The sequence below is a fragment of the Oncorhynchus tshawytscha genome, linkage group LG03 (assembly GCF_018296145.1).
Source record: "Oncorhynchus tshawytscha isolate Ot180627B linkage group LG03, Otsh_v2.0, whole genome shotgun sequence".
In the NCBI taxonomy this organism is placed as follows: domain Eukaryota; kingdom Metazoa; phylum Chordata; class Actinopteri; order Salmoniformes; family Salmonidae; genus Oncorhynchus; species Oncorhynchus tshawytscha.
The window spans coordinates 5,828,355-5,844,853 of NC_056431.1; the positions used below are offsets into that span (position 1 = coordinate 5,828,355).

The window sequence follows — 16,499 nt, forward strand, 5'->3', positions numbered from 1 at the left end:
AAGGTAGGCCTTGAAATACATCCACAGGTACACCTCCAATTCACTCAAATTATGTAAATTAATTATTATCGGAAGCTTCTAAAGCCATGACATAATTTTCTGGAATTTTCCAAGCTGTTTAAAGGTACAGTCAACAGCTTGGAAAATTCCAGAAAATGATGTCATGGCTTTAGAAGCTTCCAATAATAATTCATTAAAGTTAAATTCATTCAAGTTAAAGCTTGGTCGCAAATGGGTCTTCCAAATGGACAATGACCCCAAGCATACTTCCAAAGTTGTGGCAAAATGGCTAAAGGACAACAAAGCCAAGGTAATGGGGTGGCCATCACAAAGCCCTGACTTCCAATCCTATAGAAAATTTGTGGGCAGAACTGAAAAAGTGTGTGCAAGCAAGGAGGCCTACAAACCTGACTCAGTTACACCAGCACTGTCAGGAAGAATACTTCACCCAACTTATTGTGGGAAGCTTGTGGAAGGCTACCCAAAACGTTTGACAATTTTAACAATTTAAGGCAATGCTACCAAATACTAACTGAGTGTATGTAAACTTCTGACCCACTGGTAATGTGATGAAAGAAATAAAATTTGAAATAAATCATTCTCTCTACTATTATTCTCTCTACTCTCTACTATCACTGGTCACCTATGACTGCGTGACCAAGTATGACTCCAATGTCATCATTAAGTTTGCTGATGACACAACAGCCTGATCATCGACAACAATGACACAGCCTATAGGGAGGATATCAGAGACCTGGCAGTGTGGTGCCAGGACAACAACCTCTAACTCAATGTGAGCAAGACAAAGGAGCTGATCGTGGACTACAGGAAAAGGCGGGCTGAACAGGCCCCCATTAACATCGACGGGGCTGTAGTGGAGCGGGTCGAGAGTTTCAAGTTCCTTGGTGTCCACATCACCAACAAACTATCATGGCCCAAACACACCAAGACAGTTGTGAAGAGGGCACGACAACACCTTTTCCCCCTCAGGAGACTGAAAAGATTTGGCATGGTTCCTCAGATCCTCAAAAAGTAAAAAAATGACTATTTCCTGTACCTCTACACACTGACTCGGTACCAGTACCCCTGTATATAGCCTCATTATTGTTATTTTATTGTGTTACTTTTTTATTTTATTTTTTACTTTATTTTATTTATTAAATATTCTCTTAACTCTATTTCTTGAACTCTATTGTTGGTAAAGGGCTTCTAAGTAAGCATTTCACGGTGAGGTCTACACCTGTTGTATTCGGCGCATGTGACAAATAAAATTAGATTTGATTTAATGGAATGGATGACCTTGTTCTTACAGACTACTACTCCCTGTATCCAGAGATTTGTCGGCTGAACACCACCACGTCAGACACTGAGGTAATGTGTATGAAATCCATATTATCCAGACACAGAGTGGCAAGTGAAGTCTTCAGCGATACTAGACCGTAATTCTCTAATGCAAAAGTTCAAACAATTCAGCAAGGACTGGGACTTCGTCCACGCTACGTCAAGTCCCCACTTCCCACAATCGAACGGACTAGTGGAGAGATCTGTTCAGACAGTGGAACTGCCTTCTACAGGAGCCTGCTTGTTTACCGCACGTTGCCACTTGACTGGGAGTTTTCCCCAGCACACCTCCTCATGGGATGCAGACTGAGGACCAACTGACCCATCACGCAGGACCTCCTAAAAAGGAAAGACAGAGAGAAAGTGAGGAAGTTCAAAGAACAACCGAAAACAAATCAAAAGTTCTACAATGACAGAGGAACAAGAAACCTATCTGATCTCCAACCTGGTGACAACATGAGGTACAAAGACGAAACAATCGCATGGACACAAAAAGGAACAGGTACGGGAGTACAGCCAAGGTCATACAACATACCAACAGAAGATGGCGCTGTTCTATGAAGAAATCGTTGTGATCTTCTAATCTAAGGGGACCAGCAACAGACAGTCATGACACTGTTGAAGAGGCTGAAAGCACAGCTCTGGCAGCAGCCCAGCGTGATGAACAAATCATCAAAAGATCGACAATGCAAGTGAGTGTCCTCGTGTAGTTAAGGCCATGTTTGTGCTGTTGCAAATAGATACGGAACACTTGTGTGGACCTGTGGGGCTAAGAACAACTAAAGGAGAATAAAAAGAGAGAGGGAGAGAAAGGTGCTGCAGGGTTAAAGATGCACTCTCAAACTTTTGTATCATTTCAGCCACTAGTTTTGAAAGTGGTGCTCACAAGACAAAACTGGTCCCTGTTTTTTGTGTACAATGTCATCCAGTTTGTGTGATATGTTATGATTTTGTTTGTTTGTTTGTTGACCAGTTAAGAACAAATTCTTATTTTCAATGACAGCCTAGAAACAGTGGGTTAACTGCCTTGTTCAGGGGCAGAACAACAGATTTCTACCTTATCCGCTCGGGGATTCAATCTGGCAACCTTTCGGTTACTAGTCCAATGCTCTAACCACTAGGTTACCTGCCACCCTACACATTTGTGTGATATCATCCAATTATATGCAATTTGTGTGATATGTTAAGAATCCAGTTTTTGCAAATGACACAAATTTGTTGTGCTTAAGATCCCAGAGTGCATCTTTAACAAGGGGTTGTGTGGAGAAAATATGCACCAGACAAGAATGGGCAGTCTTGTGGAGGGGCGGGGAGAAAGGCCAAGTCTGGAGGTTGTTTATTGGTAAAAAATTGGGTCAGTCCCCCCATTCCTTGATTTTAACGTCTACAGATGTTGATTTTTGAGCCAATCTGGCCTGGCCAGACCGGCCTTGATTTGGCTGCAAAATTGTTTTTTTTCCAACATCCATAAAAGAGGTTGTTTAAACTTTCACTCTCTACCTTCACTCTGGACATCAGGCAGAGTCATATTTTCTAGGTCTTGCTGACTGGGTCTTGCTCACTATGCACTCCCTCCCTCCCTATTTCTCAGGGTGAAAGCAGAGTGTTCAGAATGGCAGGTCAGTGTGTTCCCTGGCCTGATCTCTCCATCACTCAACCTGTCATCAGCCATGCCTGCCTGACCTTGTTAGGCCAGCACTTCTCTCCCCCTCACCCCTCCTCACCTCTCCTCACCCCCAGCCTCATCCCAGAGACTATGTAGCCCCAATATGTCAGGGGGATATTGAGTGTGTGTCCCTCTTGAAGTGACTTTGGGAGAGAGCGCGCCAGCGGAGTTTTGTTGTCTGTGACTCTGGTAGCATGTGTGACAATATTTATATTGGTCAAGTTCATGGAAGCCTGCTGTGATCAGGTTTCCCCCATACAAGCTATTAATGGTCCCCATGGAAACCCTCTTTTCAACACAAGTAGGGGATCAAACAAAGGGTCAGGTGTTTCGGTCGTGATATTCACTCATCTTTGTTGCAATGCCTTTTGATGTAGCAATATAATTGTCTACTCTAGTTTCTTAATCCTGCACGGTCCTTCGGGTCCCACAGCACATTTCTGCTTCAGCCCATCACCTAATTCAACTACCCAACCTAACGTAAGCCCTTTATTAGCATGATAAGGTGTGTGTTAGTGCTGGGCACGATCAAAATATGCACCCCTGTGGGTTCCCAGGACCAGGATTAAGAACCCCATGAATACAGAAATATGTGTGACCTTTAGCTACAAGCAACTCTGGACAGTGATACAGGCCGTGCAAGCTTTTACTCCAGCCCCACACTAGCATGCCTCATTCAATCTAGACCATGATAAATTGGTGTACAGTTAGAGCTGGGCTGAAACAAAAGCCTGCACACACTGCTGCTCTTTCAAAACCAAAATTGGCCACTTCTGAGCTGAGACCACACTCACCAACTACACTGTTGTTGTCTGGTGAATATAGCATATCTAATAAGTTGAAGTATCATACACACTCATTCATAGAATCTACCCTGTAAAGAACTTTATTATACACAGATTTAAAATAGATATTGATAACAAATGTGGACTTTGTGGTTGTGACCCAGAAACTCTTGACCATTTATTTTAAGACTGTTTTTATGTCAGAAGTTTTTTGAGTGAGTTAGAAGATTTTATTTGAAAATAAACAACTATTAATGTTAATCTGAGAGACTCTGATGTTATGTTTTATTTTGATCTAAATGATATGGACCCTGATTTAACTTTCATTGTTCATGTGTTTATTTTTCATGGAAGATTCTTTATCCATAAAATAAAGTGGGCAGAGAACAAACTCTTCTTCACATTATTTAAGATAGAATTGAAATATTATTTTGAAATTATCAGTAAATATAAAAACAAAAAAGCAAAACACACCATAAAAATGTATTTGATATGTAATACTGTTAGGTACTGTTAGGTCTGTTAGGTTTATGTACTCTTGTTTGTATATTTCTGTTTTTGTATTTGTTGTGTTCATAATAAAAAAAATCAAAAACTCACCAAGTTTACTGCCCCGCCTAGTGGAGAAAGGGGATCACTGCAAACGCAAGGTCTGCCAGACCTGTACCAGTCATTCCAACATATTCCTTCAGCTGCTCTAAAGCATACTGGGCTAATTGTTATTGTTCATATTTATTATGCAATATTCTACCTATCATCGTGTGTTGATTATTATTCTTTCAGTTGTTTGTATTTGTAAAGAGTAAGTTCCTAGTTCAATGCGCTGATAGATGTGTTTACTATTAGTGATGGTTATTGTGAAATCAACAGATATATATTTTTGATAATGAGTTTGTGTTGTTTGGGTGTATACAAAACCAACTCTGGACTAGAACACTTCTCCCTGAATCTCTACCAGATTGGAGGAGAGGAAAGTCTGAGAGAAAGAGAATTCTAATGAGAGGGGAGGACAAGGGGTGGAGGAGAAGAAGGAGGAGGGGATGGAGAGAGAAGGAGGGGAAAGGAGAGAGGACAAAATATTCAAAACAAAGGACGCTTTTGGACGACAGGAAAAGTTGTGAGTATGAAAACATTGTGTTCTTTTCTTAATTTTGAAGACTATAAAGACATTAGTAGCACTGCAGTACTGTATATAGAATGTTTACAATAAATAACATGAAGTACATATATAAAAGATGCATAGAGAAACCAAACTATATTTTACTGCAAAAAACAAACTTTACATGAAGTCATCCTAATAGAATAATGTTTGTGAACTTCGGTCATGGATGACAATATGTCATTCAGAACTAATGTATTTTAGAAAGCTATGTGCCCTGGCATACAAGAGTGTATAAATGAGTCAAAGCAAGTTAAATCAATTTAACGTATTCAGGGCCTGGGTAAGATGCTGGTAAAGGAGGAACGGGGTGTTAAACATATTGAGTGACAAAACTGTTCGGACGCTTTAGAACATTCTTAATGAGGTTTACGAAGAGAAGTGTATGAAAAGAGTGTGTATGAGAAAGGAGGAGTAGAGGGGTGCTCAGATAGGGCACAAAAACACATTCTTTTGTGAGAACTCATGTCTTGGACTCCAAACTCACACTGACACATCACAAGAGGAATGATGCAGGGAGAGAGCTGAGGGAGTGTGTGTGTGTGTGTGTGTGTGTGTGTGTGAGAGAGAGAGAGACAGAGAGAGAGTGAGGTGTTTGTCTCTATATACTGATACTATCAACAGCACATATACTGATAATATCAACAGCACATATACTGATAATATCAACCCCACATATACTGATAATATCAACAACACATATACTGATACTATCAACATCACATATACTGATACTATCAACTGTATATACTGTATCTAGCTCATTTACCTGGATTTCATCAGGTACACATTTTCTACAACTGCCTTAGAGAAGAGTATACATTGCATTAGAAACAGCAGAGGTAGGGCCAGGGGCAGAGCAGAAGGAGGACGGAGGAAATGTAAAGTCGAGATATTGAAGAGTTCCTCTGTGTGAATTGAAACATATAAACTATTTTCCTCTTGGGCTTTTGTGGGTCCTGTTTTCTTCAGCTCGTAAACATCCAGCTCTTACAAGGATGGGCAGTCTTCCAATCGCCCTGCTCCTCTGCGGTTTCCATGGTAACCCCTGACAAACACAACACACAAATCATCACCTTCAATTAGGTTTGAGTCCATCACTGTTTGTTTTAACTCCATAAAACATTGCCCTCATATGGTTTTCTGTTCCACAGTCCTCACAGCTGTAGCCCAAGCCCCGCAGGCTGGTAATAATGCCCTCTATTCAATGGTCACACATTATTTCAACAGACATTAAGTTACATGATATGTCTCTGTCTGTGAGTCATGCCGTGGGTAGAGGTTGTTCCCATGCTGATTGTGTTGTTTCCCTGCTGGTAGAGGTGGAACTCCACAGAGGTGACTGGAATGAAGAGGAGGCTTTGGTGACTGTCTCTACCCTACCGCCTGGTGAGTGAGGTGTCTGTCTCTACCCTACCGCCTGGTGAGTGAGGTGTCTGTCTCTACCCTACCGCCTGGTGAGTGAGGTGTCTGTCTCTACCCTACCGCCTGGTGAGTGAGGTGTCTGTCTCTACCCTACCGCCTGGTGAGTGAGGTGTCTGTCTCTACCCTACCGCCTGGTGAGTGAGGTGTCTGTCTCTACCCTACCGCCTGGTGAGTGAGGTGTCTGTCTCTACCCTACCGCCTGGTGAGTGAGGTGTCGGTCTCTACCCTACCACCTGGTGAGTGAGGTGTCCCTCTCTACCCTACCGCCTGGTGAGTGAGATGTCTGTCTCTACCCTATCGCCTGGTGAGTGAGGTGTCTGTCTCTATCCTACCACCTGGTGAGTGAGGTGTCTGTCTCTATCCTACCGCCTGGTGAGTGAGGTGTCTGTCTCTATCCTACCACCTGGGGTGTGAGGTGTCTGTCTCTACCCTATCACCTGGGGAGTGAGGTGTCTCTCTCTATCCTACCACCTGGTGAGTGAGGTGTCTGTCTCTATCCTACCGCCTGGTGAGTGAGGTGTCTGTCTCTATCCTACCACCTGGTGAGTGAGGTGTCTGTCTCTACCCTATCACCTGGTGAGTGAGGTGTCTGTCTCTACCCTATCACCTGGTGAGTGAGGTGTCTGTCTCTACCCTACCACCTGGTGAGTGAGATGTCTGTCTCTACCCTACCGTCTGGTGAGTGAGGTGTCTGTCTCTATCCTACCGCCTGGTGTGTGAGGTGTCTGTCTCTACCCTACCGCCTGGTGAGTGAGGTGTCTGTCTCTACCCTATCACCTGGTGAGTGAGGTGTCTGTCTCTACCCTACCACCTGGTGAGTGAGATGTCTGTCTCTACCCTACCGTCTGGTGAGTGAGGTGTCTGTCTCTACCCTACCGCCTGGTGAGTGAGGTGTCTGTCTCTACCCTATCACCTGGGGAGTGAGGTGTCTGTCTCTATCCTACCACCTGGTCAGTGAGGTGTCTGTCTCTACCCTACCGTCTGGTGAGTGAGGTGTCTGTCTCTATCCTGCCACCTGCGGAGTGGGGTGTCTGTCTCTACCCTACCGCCTGGTGAGTGAGGTGTCTGTCTCTATCCTACCGCCTGGTGAGTGAGGTGTCTGTCTCTACCCTATCACCTGGTGAGTGAGGTGTCTGTCTCTACCCTATCACCTGGGGAGTGAGGTGTCTCTCTCTATCCTACCGCCTGGTGAGTGAGGTGTCTGTCTCTATCCTACCACCTGGTGAGTGAGGTGTCTGTCTCTACCCTATCACCTGGTGAGTGAGGTGTCTGTCTCTACCCTACCACCTGGTGAGTGAGATGTCTGTCTCTACCCTACCGTCTGGTGAGTGAGGTGTCTGTCTCTATCCTACCGCCTGGTGTGTGAGGTGTCTGTCTCTACCCTACCGCCTGGTGAGTGAGGTGTCTGTCTCTACCCTATCACCTGGTGAGTGAGGTGTCTGTCTCTACCCTACCACCTGGTGAGTGAGATGTCTGTCTCTACCCTACCGTCTGGTGAGTGAGGTGTCTGTCTCTACCCTACCGCCTGGTGAGTGAGGTGTCTGTCTCTACCCTATCACCTGGGGAGTGAGGTGTCTGTCTCTATCCTACCACCTGGTCAGTGAGGTGTCTGTCTCTACCCTACCGTCTGGTGAGTGAGGTGTCTGTCTCTATCCTGCCACCTGCGGAGTGGGGTGTCTGTCTCTACCCTACCGCCTGGTGAGTGAGGTGTCTGTCTCTATCCTACCGCCTGGTGAGTGAGGTGTCTGTCTCTACCTTACCACCTGGTGAGTGAGGTGTCTGTCTCTATCCTACCACCTGGTGAGTGAGGTGTCTGTCTCTATCCTACCGTCTGGTGAGTGAGGTGTCTGTCTCTATCCTACCACCTGGGGAGTGAGGTGTCGGTCTCTACCCTACCACCTGGTGAGTGAGGTGTCCCTCTCTACCCTACCGCCTGGTGAGTGAGATGTCCGTTTCTACCCTACCACCTGGTGAGTGAGGTGTCCCTCTCTACCCTACCGCCTGGTGAGTGAGATGTCCGTCTCTACCCTATCGCCTGGTGAGTGAGGTGTCTGTCTCTATCCTACCACCTGGTGAGTAAGGTGTCTGTCTCTATCCTACCGCCTGGTGAGTGAGGTGTCTGTCTCTATCCTACCGCCTGGTGAATGAGGTGTCTGTCTCTACCCTATCACCTGGGGAGTGAGGTGTCTGTCTCTATCCTACCACCTGGTCAGTGAGGTGTCTGTCTCTACCCTACCGTCTGGTGAGTGAGGTGTCTGTCTCTATCCTACCACCTGGGGTGTGAGGTGTCTGTCTCTACCCTACCGCCTGGTGAGTGAGGTGTCTGTCTCTACCCTATTACCTGGGGAGTGAGGTGTCTGTCTCTACCCTACCGCCTGGTGAGTGAGGTGTCTGTCTCTACCCTATCACCTGGGGAGTGAGGTGTCTGTCTCTATCCTACCACCTGGTCAGTGAGGTGTCTGTCTCTACCCTACCGTCTGGTGAGTGAGGTGTCTGTCTCTATCCTGCCACCTGCGGAGTGGGGTGTCTGTCTCTACCCTACCGCCTGGTGAGTGAGATGTCTGTCTCTACCCTGTCGCCTGGTGAGTGAGGTGTCTGTCTCTACCCTATCATCTGGGGAGTGAGGTTTCTGTCTCTACCCTACCGCCTGGTGAGTGAGGTGTCTGTCTCTACCCTGTCGCCTGGTGAGTGAGGTGTCTGTCTCTATCCTACCGCCTGGTGAGTGAGGTGTCTGTCTCTACCCTGTCGCCTGGTCAGTGAGGTGTCTGTCTCCATCCTACCGCCTGGTGAGTGAGGTGTCTGTCTCTATCCTACCGCCTGGTGAGTGAGGTGTCTGTCTCCATCCTACCGCCTGGTGAGTGAGGTGTCTGTCTCTATCCTACCGCCTGGTGAGTGAGGTGTCTGTCTCTATCCTACCGCCTGGTGAGTGAGGTGTCTATCTCTACCCTATCACCTGGGGAGTGAGGTGTCTGTCTCTACCCTGTCGCCTGGTGACTAAGGTGTTCAGTGTGGAACAGAAACATCACTAAACAATGTTAGGCCAGGGATGACCAGGGGTGTCCAGTGTTATCTAAACATTGTGTGTGAGTTATCTGGATGTTGTGTGTATCCTCTGTGCTAGACTGTAGGGAAGAGACGTACCCCTGTACCAGGATGTACTCTGTCCACCGGCCCATCAAGAGATGCATCCACTCCCTCTGCCTTTACAGGTAAACTGCAACTACAGGTTCTCTCTCACAGGAAAACATAGACACACTCAGTGCCTCCTGGTCATGCAGTCAAAGTTCATTGGTTTCAACCTGAGAGCCTGTACAGAGAGGCATGTTTTAGAGACAGCAGCTGGGCTCTGATTATAGTGTAATGATGTATGTCTCCTGGTTTGTCTCAGCCTCCCTCGTGTCTATGTGATCAACAAGGAGATATGTGTTAGAACTGTCTGCCAACAGGATGAGTACCTGAAGGGTAAGACAGTCCACCTGATAGCACTTCATTAGACCCGTTGTTAGGATTACAACAACATAACAATCTTAGAGTGCATGAAACACTTACTGGCTTTAGGACAGCATGTACATCTGAGCCCACACATCCTCTCTCTCTTCTCTCCATCCCAGCTGAGCTCTGCAGGGAGCGGTCCGGCTGGCCCAAACGCTTCCAGAGGTCAACCACCAATAAGAAACGCTGTCGCAATCGCCATGGCAACCCCCAAACCTGGGAAAACAAGGCCTGATGGGCCCAAGATGGCGGAGATGGAAGGAGGGGCGGAGGAAGAAGGGAGGAAGGAGAGAAGGAGTAGGAGGGAGGAAGGAGAGAAGGAGTAGGAGGGAGGAAGGAGAGACAGAGTAGGAGGGAGGACACCCTTGGAGACAGAACACTGGGTTGTCTCCATAAAAACACCCCAAAACATTATAAATCCACCGCTCAACACCTGGTGCTAGCCAGCCACACACACACACACACACACACACACACAACCAGACACACACAAACAAACAACATATATATAACACAGTCCATGTAACTCCAGTTAAGAACAGTCTGAGTCATATTTCTCAGTTCTGCTATTAGCCCTGTGTTTTAATAGACCTGTATGTGAATATCAGGGGAGAAATAATACTGTTCAGATGGAACGCTGTTGAGTTCCTGTAGTTGTGTACTGTTGAGACAGTCTGAGAACAATGTATCCACTCTGTCATTACTGACACCTTATTGTAAAGCACTCAATCACAATCCAATACCAAAGCAGTGCAATATTACAATACAGTGCAATACTACCCAATAAAATGTCATTCATTGGTTTGTGTGGATCACTTTATTGATGTAGTCCAGTTTTTTTCCTCACGTAGATAAAAAGAAAACAAGTCAACCTTGACTCAACATTAGTTGATATCTTTATGCTTTGATTTTCAATACATCAGCATTTACATACACATATATTGTATTTGTAATGTCAAGAATAAACACATAAACCAACATGAGTAGAGTCTACACAGACTCTCACCACTTCATACCAATTCTCCCACTAGCTGTGTTCTCACACAGGAAATCAATCAATTATCACCTCATTAATAAACATAATGTCATCAGTCAATGCAAATGTTTGAGTCCATGTGTGTCCATGAGAGAAAGACACACACAATGATAAGTACAAAAGCCACATAACTGGCTTACTGTAATATGATGTCCTATACAGCATTATCACCCATCTCTCCCTCTATCCATCCATCTATCAATTTATCCCTCCATCCATCCATCATCCCTCCCTCCCTCCCTCCATCCATCCCTCCCTCCCTCCCTCCCCCTCCCTCCCTCCCTCCCTCCCTCCCTCCCTCCCTCCCTCCCTCCCTCCCTCCCTCCCTCCCTCCCTCCCTCTATCCATTCATCCATCCCTCTATCCCTCCCTCCCTCGATCTATCCCCCTCCCTCTATTTCTCCCTCCCTCCCTCTATCCATCCATCCCTCTATCCATCCATCCCTCCCTCCCTCTATCACTCCCTCCCCCTATCCATCCATCCCTCCCTCCCTCCATCCATCCATCCCTCTATCCCTCCCTCCCTCCCTCCCTCTATCCATCCCTCTATCACTCCCTCACTCTATCCATCCATCCCCCTCCCTCTATCCCTCCCTCCCTCCCTCCATCCCTCTATCACTCCCTCCCTCCCTCTATCCCTCCCTCCCTCTATCCATTCATCCATCCATCCCTCCCTCCATCCCTCTCTCCCTCCCTCTATCCCTCCTTCGATCTATCCCTCCCTCCCTCTATTTCTCCCTCCCTCCCTCTATCCATCCATCCCTCCCTCCCTCTATCACTCCCTCCCTCTATCCATCCATCCCTCCCTCTATCCCTCCCTCCCTCCATCCCTCCCTCCCTCCCTCTATCCATTCATCCATCCCTCTCTCCCTCCCTCTATCCCTCCCTCGATCTATCCCTCCCTCCCTCTATTTCTCCCTCCCTCTATCCATCCATCCCTCCCTCCATCCATCCCTCTATCACTCCCTCCCTCTATCCATCCATCCCTCCCTCCCTCTATCCCTCCCTCCCTCTATCCATCCATCCCTCCCTCCCTCCCTCTATCACTCCCTCCCTCTATCCATCCATCCCTCCCTCCCTCTATCCCTCCCTCTATCCATCCATCCATCCCTCCCTCCCTCCCTCTATCCCTCCCTCTATCCATCCATCCCTCCCTCCCTCCCTCCCTCTATCCCTCCCTCCTTCCCTCTATCACTCCCTCCCTCTATCCCTCTATCCCTCCTTCGATCTATCCCTCCCTCCCTCCCTCTATCCCTCCCTCCCTCCCTCTATCCATCCATCTATCCCTCCCTCCCTCTATCCCTCCCTCCCTCTATCCCTCCCTCCATCCCTCTATCACTCCCTCCCTCTATCCCTCTATCCCTCCCTCGATCTATCCCTCCCTCCCTCTATCCATCCATCCCTCCCTCCCTCTATCCCTCCATCACTCCCTCCCTCTATCCATCCATCCCTCCCTCCCTCCCTCCCCCTCTATCCATCCATCCCTCTATCCATCCCTCCCTCTATCCCTCCCTCCCTCTATCCATCCATCCCTCCCTCCCTCCATCCCTCTATCCCTCCCTCTATCCATCCATCCCTCCCTCTATCCCTCCCTCCCTCTATCCATCCATCCATCCCTCTATCCCTCCCTCTATCCATCCATCCCTCTATCACTCCCTCCCTCTATCCCTCCCTCGATCTATCCCTCCCTCCCTCTATCCCTCCCTCCCTCTATCCATCCCTCCCTCCCTCCCTCTATCCATCCCTCCCTCCCTCTATCACTCCCTCCCTCTATCCATCCATCCCTCCCTCCCTCCATCTCTCTATCCCTCCATCCATCCCTCCCTCTATCCCTTCATCCATCCATCCCTCCAGCCCTCCCTCTATCCATCCATCCCTCCCTCCCTACATCCCTCCCTCTATCCCTCCCTCTATCACTCCCTCCCTCTATCCATCCATCCCTCCCTCCCTCTATCCCTCCCTCCCTCCATCCCTCCCTCTATCCATCCATCCCTCTATCCATCCATCCCTCCCTCCCTCCCTCCCTCTATCCCTCCCTCTATCACTCCCTCCCTCTATCCATCCATCCCTCCCTCCCTCTATCACTCCCTCCCTCCATCCCTCCCTCCCTCCCTCTATCCCTCCCTCCCTCTATCCATTCATCCATCCATCCCTCTCTCCCTCCCTCTATCCCTCCCTCGATCTATCCCTCCCTCCCTCTATTTCTCCCTCCCTCCCTCCCTCTATCCATCCATCCCTCCCTCCCTCTATCCCTCTATCACTCCCTCCCTCTATCCATCCATCCCTCCCTCTATCCCTCCATCCCTCCCTCCCTCTATCCATTCATCCATCCCTCTCTCCCTCCCTCTATCCCTCCCTCGATCTATCCCTCCCTTCCTCTATTTCTCCCTCCCTCCCTCCCTCTATCCATCCATCCCTCCCTCTATCCATCCATCCATCCCTCTATCACTCCCTCCCATCTATCCATCCTTCCCTCCCTCCCTCCCCCTCCCTCCCTCTATCCATCCCTCCCTATCACTCCCTCCCTCTATCCATCCATCCCTCCCTCCCTCCCTCTATCCATCCATCCCTCCCTCCCTCCCTCCCCTCTATCCCTCCCTCCTTCCCTCTATCACTCCCTCCCTCTATCCCTCGATCTATCCCTCCCTCTATCCCTCCCTCCCTCCCTCTATCCATCCATCCATCCCTCCCTCCCTCCCTCTATCCCTCCCTCCCTCCCTCCCTCCATCCCTCTATCACTCCCTCCCTCTATCCCTCCCTCCCTCGATCTATCCCTCCCTCCCTCCCTCTATCCCTCCCTCCCTCTATCCATCCATCCCTCCCTCCCTCCCTCTATCACTCCCTCCCTCCCTCTATCACTCCCTCCCTCTATCCATCCATCCCTCTATCCCTCCCTCCCTCCCTCTATCCATCCATCCCTCCCTCCCTCTATCCCTCCCTCTATCCATCCATCCCTCCCTCTATCCCTCCCTCCCTCTATCCATCCATCCCTCTATCCATCCCTCCATCCCTCTATCCCTCCCTCTATCCATCCATCCCTCCCTCCATCCCTCTATCACTCCCTCCCTCTATCCATCCATCCATCCCTCCCTCCCTCTATCACTCCCTCCCTCTATCACTCCCTCCCTCTATCCATCCATCCCTCTATCCATCCATCCCTCCCTCCCTCTATCCCTCCCTCCCTCTATCACTCCCTCCCTCTATCCATCCATCCCTCCCTCCCTCCCTCCCTCTATCCATCCATCCCCTCCCTCCCTCCCCTCTATCCCTCCCTCCCTCCATCCATCCCTCCTTCCCTCCATCCCTCCATCCTTTCTCTCACAATAACAACACAACAGTAAAGAAAAAAACTCCATCCCACAAGGACTGGAATGGTCTGACTGCATTGACAGAGTTACGTTAGTTCCAGGGTTCAACGTATAGAATACAGACAGACAGACGGACGGACAGACAGTTGTATGTACACACACACAGGGCTATTCATCCAGCAGGGCAAAAGTCGTGACCTAAATGAGTAATCTCTACCCAGAAACCCCTAGGGACTGTTTACATCACAAGGCCTAAATTATTACATCACAAGGCCTAAATCAGGCCTGTCTATCACCCCATGGGTTTAAGCCCTTCCTCCTCAGAACCCACTCATCTTTCCCTTTCATCCCCTCATTCTGCTGTCCCTTCCCTCAATTAGCAAACTTTTTTCCTCTCACTCCCTCCATTTCTGTGTTAACCAACACCAGCCTCCTGTTAAAACAATGCAGCCAAGTGATCCAGACAAGTGCTCATCCCCAGCCAGCAGTGATCACGTCCACAGCAGCTGCTGTTGTGCATCTCACCACTCTCCGTCAGACTGTGGTTGTAGGACCACAATAGCCCACTAAGGGGCGCCAAACAGCATGCCTGCTGTGTAAACTTACAGTAGATCAGTGTCCACTCAAAGCAGAAGCAGCTCCAAAGCACAGCTCCAGACTCACCACGGTGCCTGACCTTAGCAATTAAGAGGAAACGCAAATCTGACCTTAGATCAGATATGAGATAACTTGGTCATATACTAATGCATCCAGGCAAGCCTGTAAATCAGTTATTTCAGGCGATAATTCCAGTTGTACTGGAGATTCTAAAGGAAAATTAGCTACAACACTACCACAACAACAATGGGAATTACAAACTACTGACAATATATACATTTACAATAATATATTATGTACATAAATTAATTAAGGTATTTATTTATCAAGACTATATTAGTGTGAGTCACCATCATTCCTTTCTGTACCATCTTTCATTTAGAGAGATTTGCACTCAGTCTTTTCCCTCAGTAATAAATAAACTCTGTTGCAATAGATAGAGAGACAGAGGGAGAGAAGGGCAAGGAGAGGAGACGGGGGAGAGAGTGTAGAGTTGGGGCTGAGAGGGAAAGATGTAGAGGGAGAGGATGGTAAGGAGAGGAGACGGGGGAGAGAGTGTAGAGTTGGGGCTGAGAGGGAAAGATGAAGAGGGAGAGGATGGTAAGGAGAGGAGACGGGGAGAGAGTGTAGAGTTGGGGCTGAGAGGGAAAGATGTAGAGGGAGAGGATAGTAAGGAGAGGAGACGGGGAGAGAGTGTAGAGTTGGGGCTGAGAGGGAAAGATGTAGAGGGAGAGGATGGTAAGGAGAGGAGACGGGGAGAGAGTGTAGAGTTGGGGCTGAGAGGGAAAGATGAAGAGGGAGAGGATGGTAAGGAGAGGAGACGGGGAAGAGAGTGTAGAGTTGGGGCTGAGAGGGAAAGATGTAGAGGGAGAGGACTGTAGAGAGGAGACGGGGAAGAGAGTGTAGAGTTGGGGCTGAGAGGGAAAGATGAAGAGGGAGAGGATGGTAAGGAGAGGAGACGGGGAGAGAGTGTAGAGTTGGGGCTGAGAGGGAAAGATGTAGAGGGAGAGGATAGTAAGGAGAGGAGACGGGGAGAGAGTGTAGAGTTGGGGCTGAGAGGGAAAGATGAAGAGGGAGAGGATGGTAAGGAGAGGAGACGGGGAGAGAGTGTAGAGTTGGGGCTGAGAGGGAAAGATGTAGAGGGAGAGGATAGTAAGGAGAGGAGACGGGGGAGAGAGTGTAGAGTTGGGGCTGAGAGGGAAAGATGTAGAGGGAGAGGATAGTAAGGAGAGGAGACGGGGGAGAGAGTGTAGAGTTGGGGCTGAGAGGGAAAGATGTAGAGGGAGAGGACTGTAGAGAGGAGACGGGGAAGAGAGTGTAGAGTTGGGGCTGAGAGGGAAAGATGTAGAGGGAGAGGATGGTAAGGAGAGGAGACGGGGGAGAGAGTGTAGAGTTGGGGCTGAGAGGGAAAGATGAAGAGGGAGAGGATGGTAAGGAGAGGAGACGGGGAAGAGAGTGTAGAGTTGGGGCTGAGAGGGAAAGATGTAGAGGGAGAGGACTGTAGAGAGGAGACGGGGAAGAGAGTGTAGAGTTGGGGCTGAGAGGGAAAGATGAAGAGGGAGAGGATGGTAAGGAGAGGAGACGGGGGAGAGAGTGTAGAGTTGGGGCTGAGAGGGAAAGATGTAGAGGGAGAGGATGGTAAGGAGAGGAGACAGGGAGAGAGTGTAGAGTTGGGGCTGAGAGGGAAAGA

General features: G+C 48.6%; 1 protein-coding gene and 1 long non-coding RNA gene across 3 annotated transcripts; both read left to right on the forward strand.

The window, feature by feature from the left end:
• The first annotated feature begins 1,925 nt into the window (after nucleotides 1–1,925).
• Nucleotides 1,926–4,053, forward strand: LOC121841233. Its single transcript, XR_006080260.1, has 2 exons — nucleotides 1,926–2,033; nucleotides 2,933–4,053. It is a non-coding gene; the product is annotated as an uncharacterized LOC121841233 (long non-coding RNA).
• A 732-nt stretch (nucleotides 4,054–4,785) lies between these two features.
• mfap5 (microfibril associated protein 5) lies at nucleotides 4,786–10,668 on the forward strand. 2 transcript variants are annotated; one of them, XM_024405722.2, is made up of 7 exons: nucleotides 4,786–4,909; nucleotides 5,924–5,992; nucleotides 6,106–6,138; nucleotides 6,272–6,340; nucleotides 9,498–9,585; nucleotides 9,765–9,838; nucleotides 9,988–10,668. In XM_024405722.2, exons 1-7 carry the CDS (start codon nucleotides 4,789–4,791, stop codon nucleotides 10,101–10,103), a joined length of 570 nt encoding a protein of 189 aa, XP_024261490.2. In that variant the 5' UTR covers nucleotides 4,786–4,788; the 3' UTR covers nucleotides 10,104–10,668. The 2 variants fall into 2 exon arrangements, with proteins under 2 accessions (XP_024261490.2, XP_042164309.1); XM_042308375.1 differs by lacking the exon at nucleotides 4,786–4,909 and having other exon boundaries at nucleotides 5,905–5,992.
• Nucleotides 10,669–16,499: the final 5,831 nt, after the last annotated feature.

What these genes read in the sequence shown, in the direction of transcription:
- mfap5 (XM_024405722.2), top strand. Translation starts at nt 4,789, where the DNA reads ATGAGAGGGGAGGACAAGGGGTGGAGGAGAAGAAGGAGGAGGGGATGG. An exon ending in TTTGGACGACAGGAAAAGTT is followed by an intron (nt 4,910 to 5,923) that starts GTGAGTATGAAA and finishes TGTTTTCTTCAG; the next exon opens with CTCGTAAACATCCAGCTCTT. An exon ending in ACAGGATGAGTACCTGAAGG is followed by an intron (nt 9,839 to 9,987) that starts GTAAGACAGTCC and finishes TCTCCATCCCAG; the next exon opens with CTGAGCTCTGCAGGGAGCGG.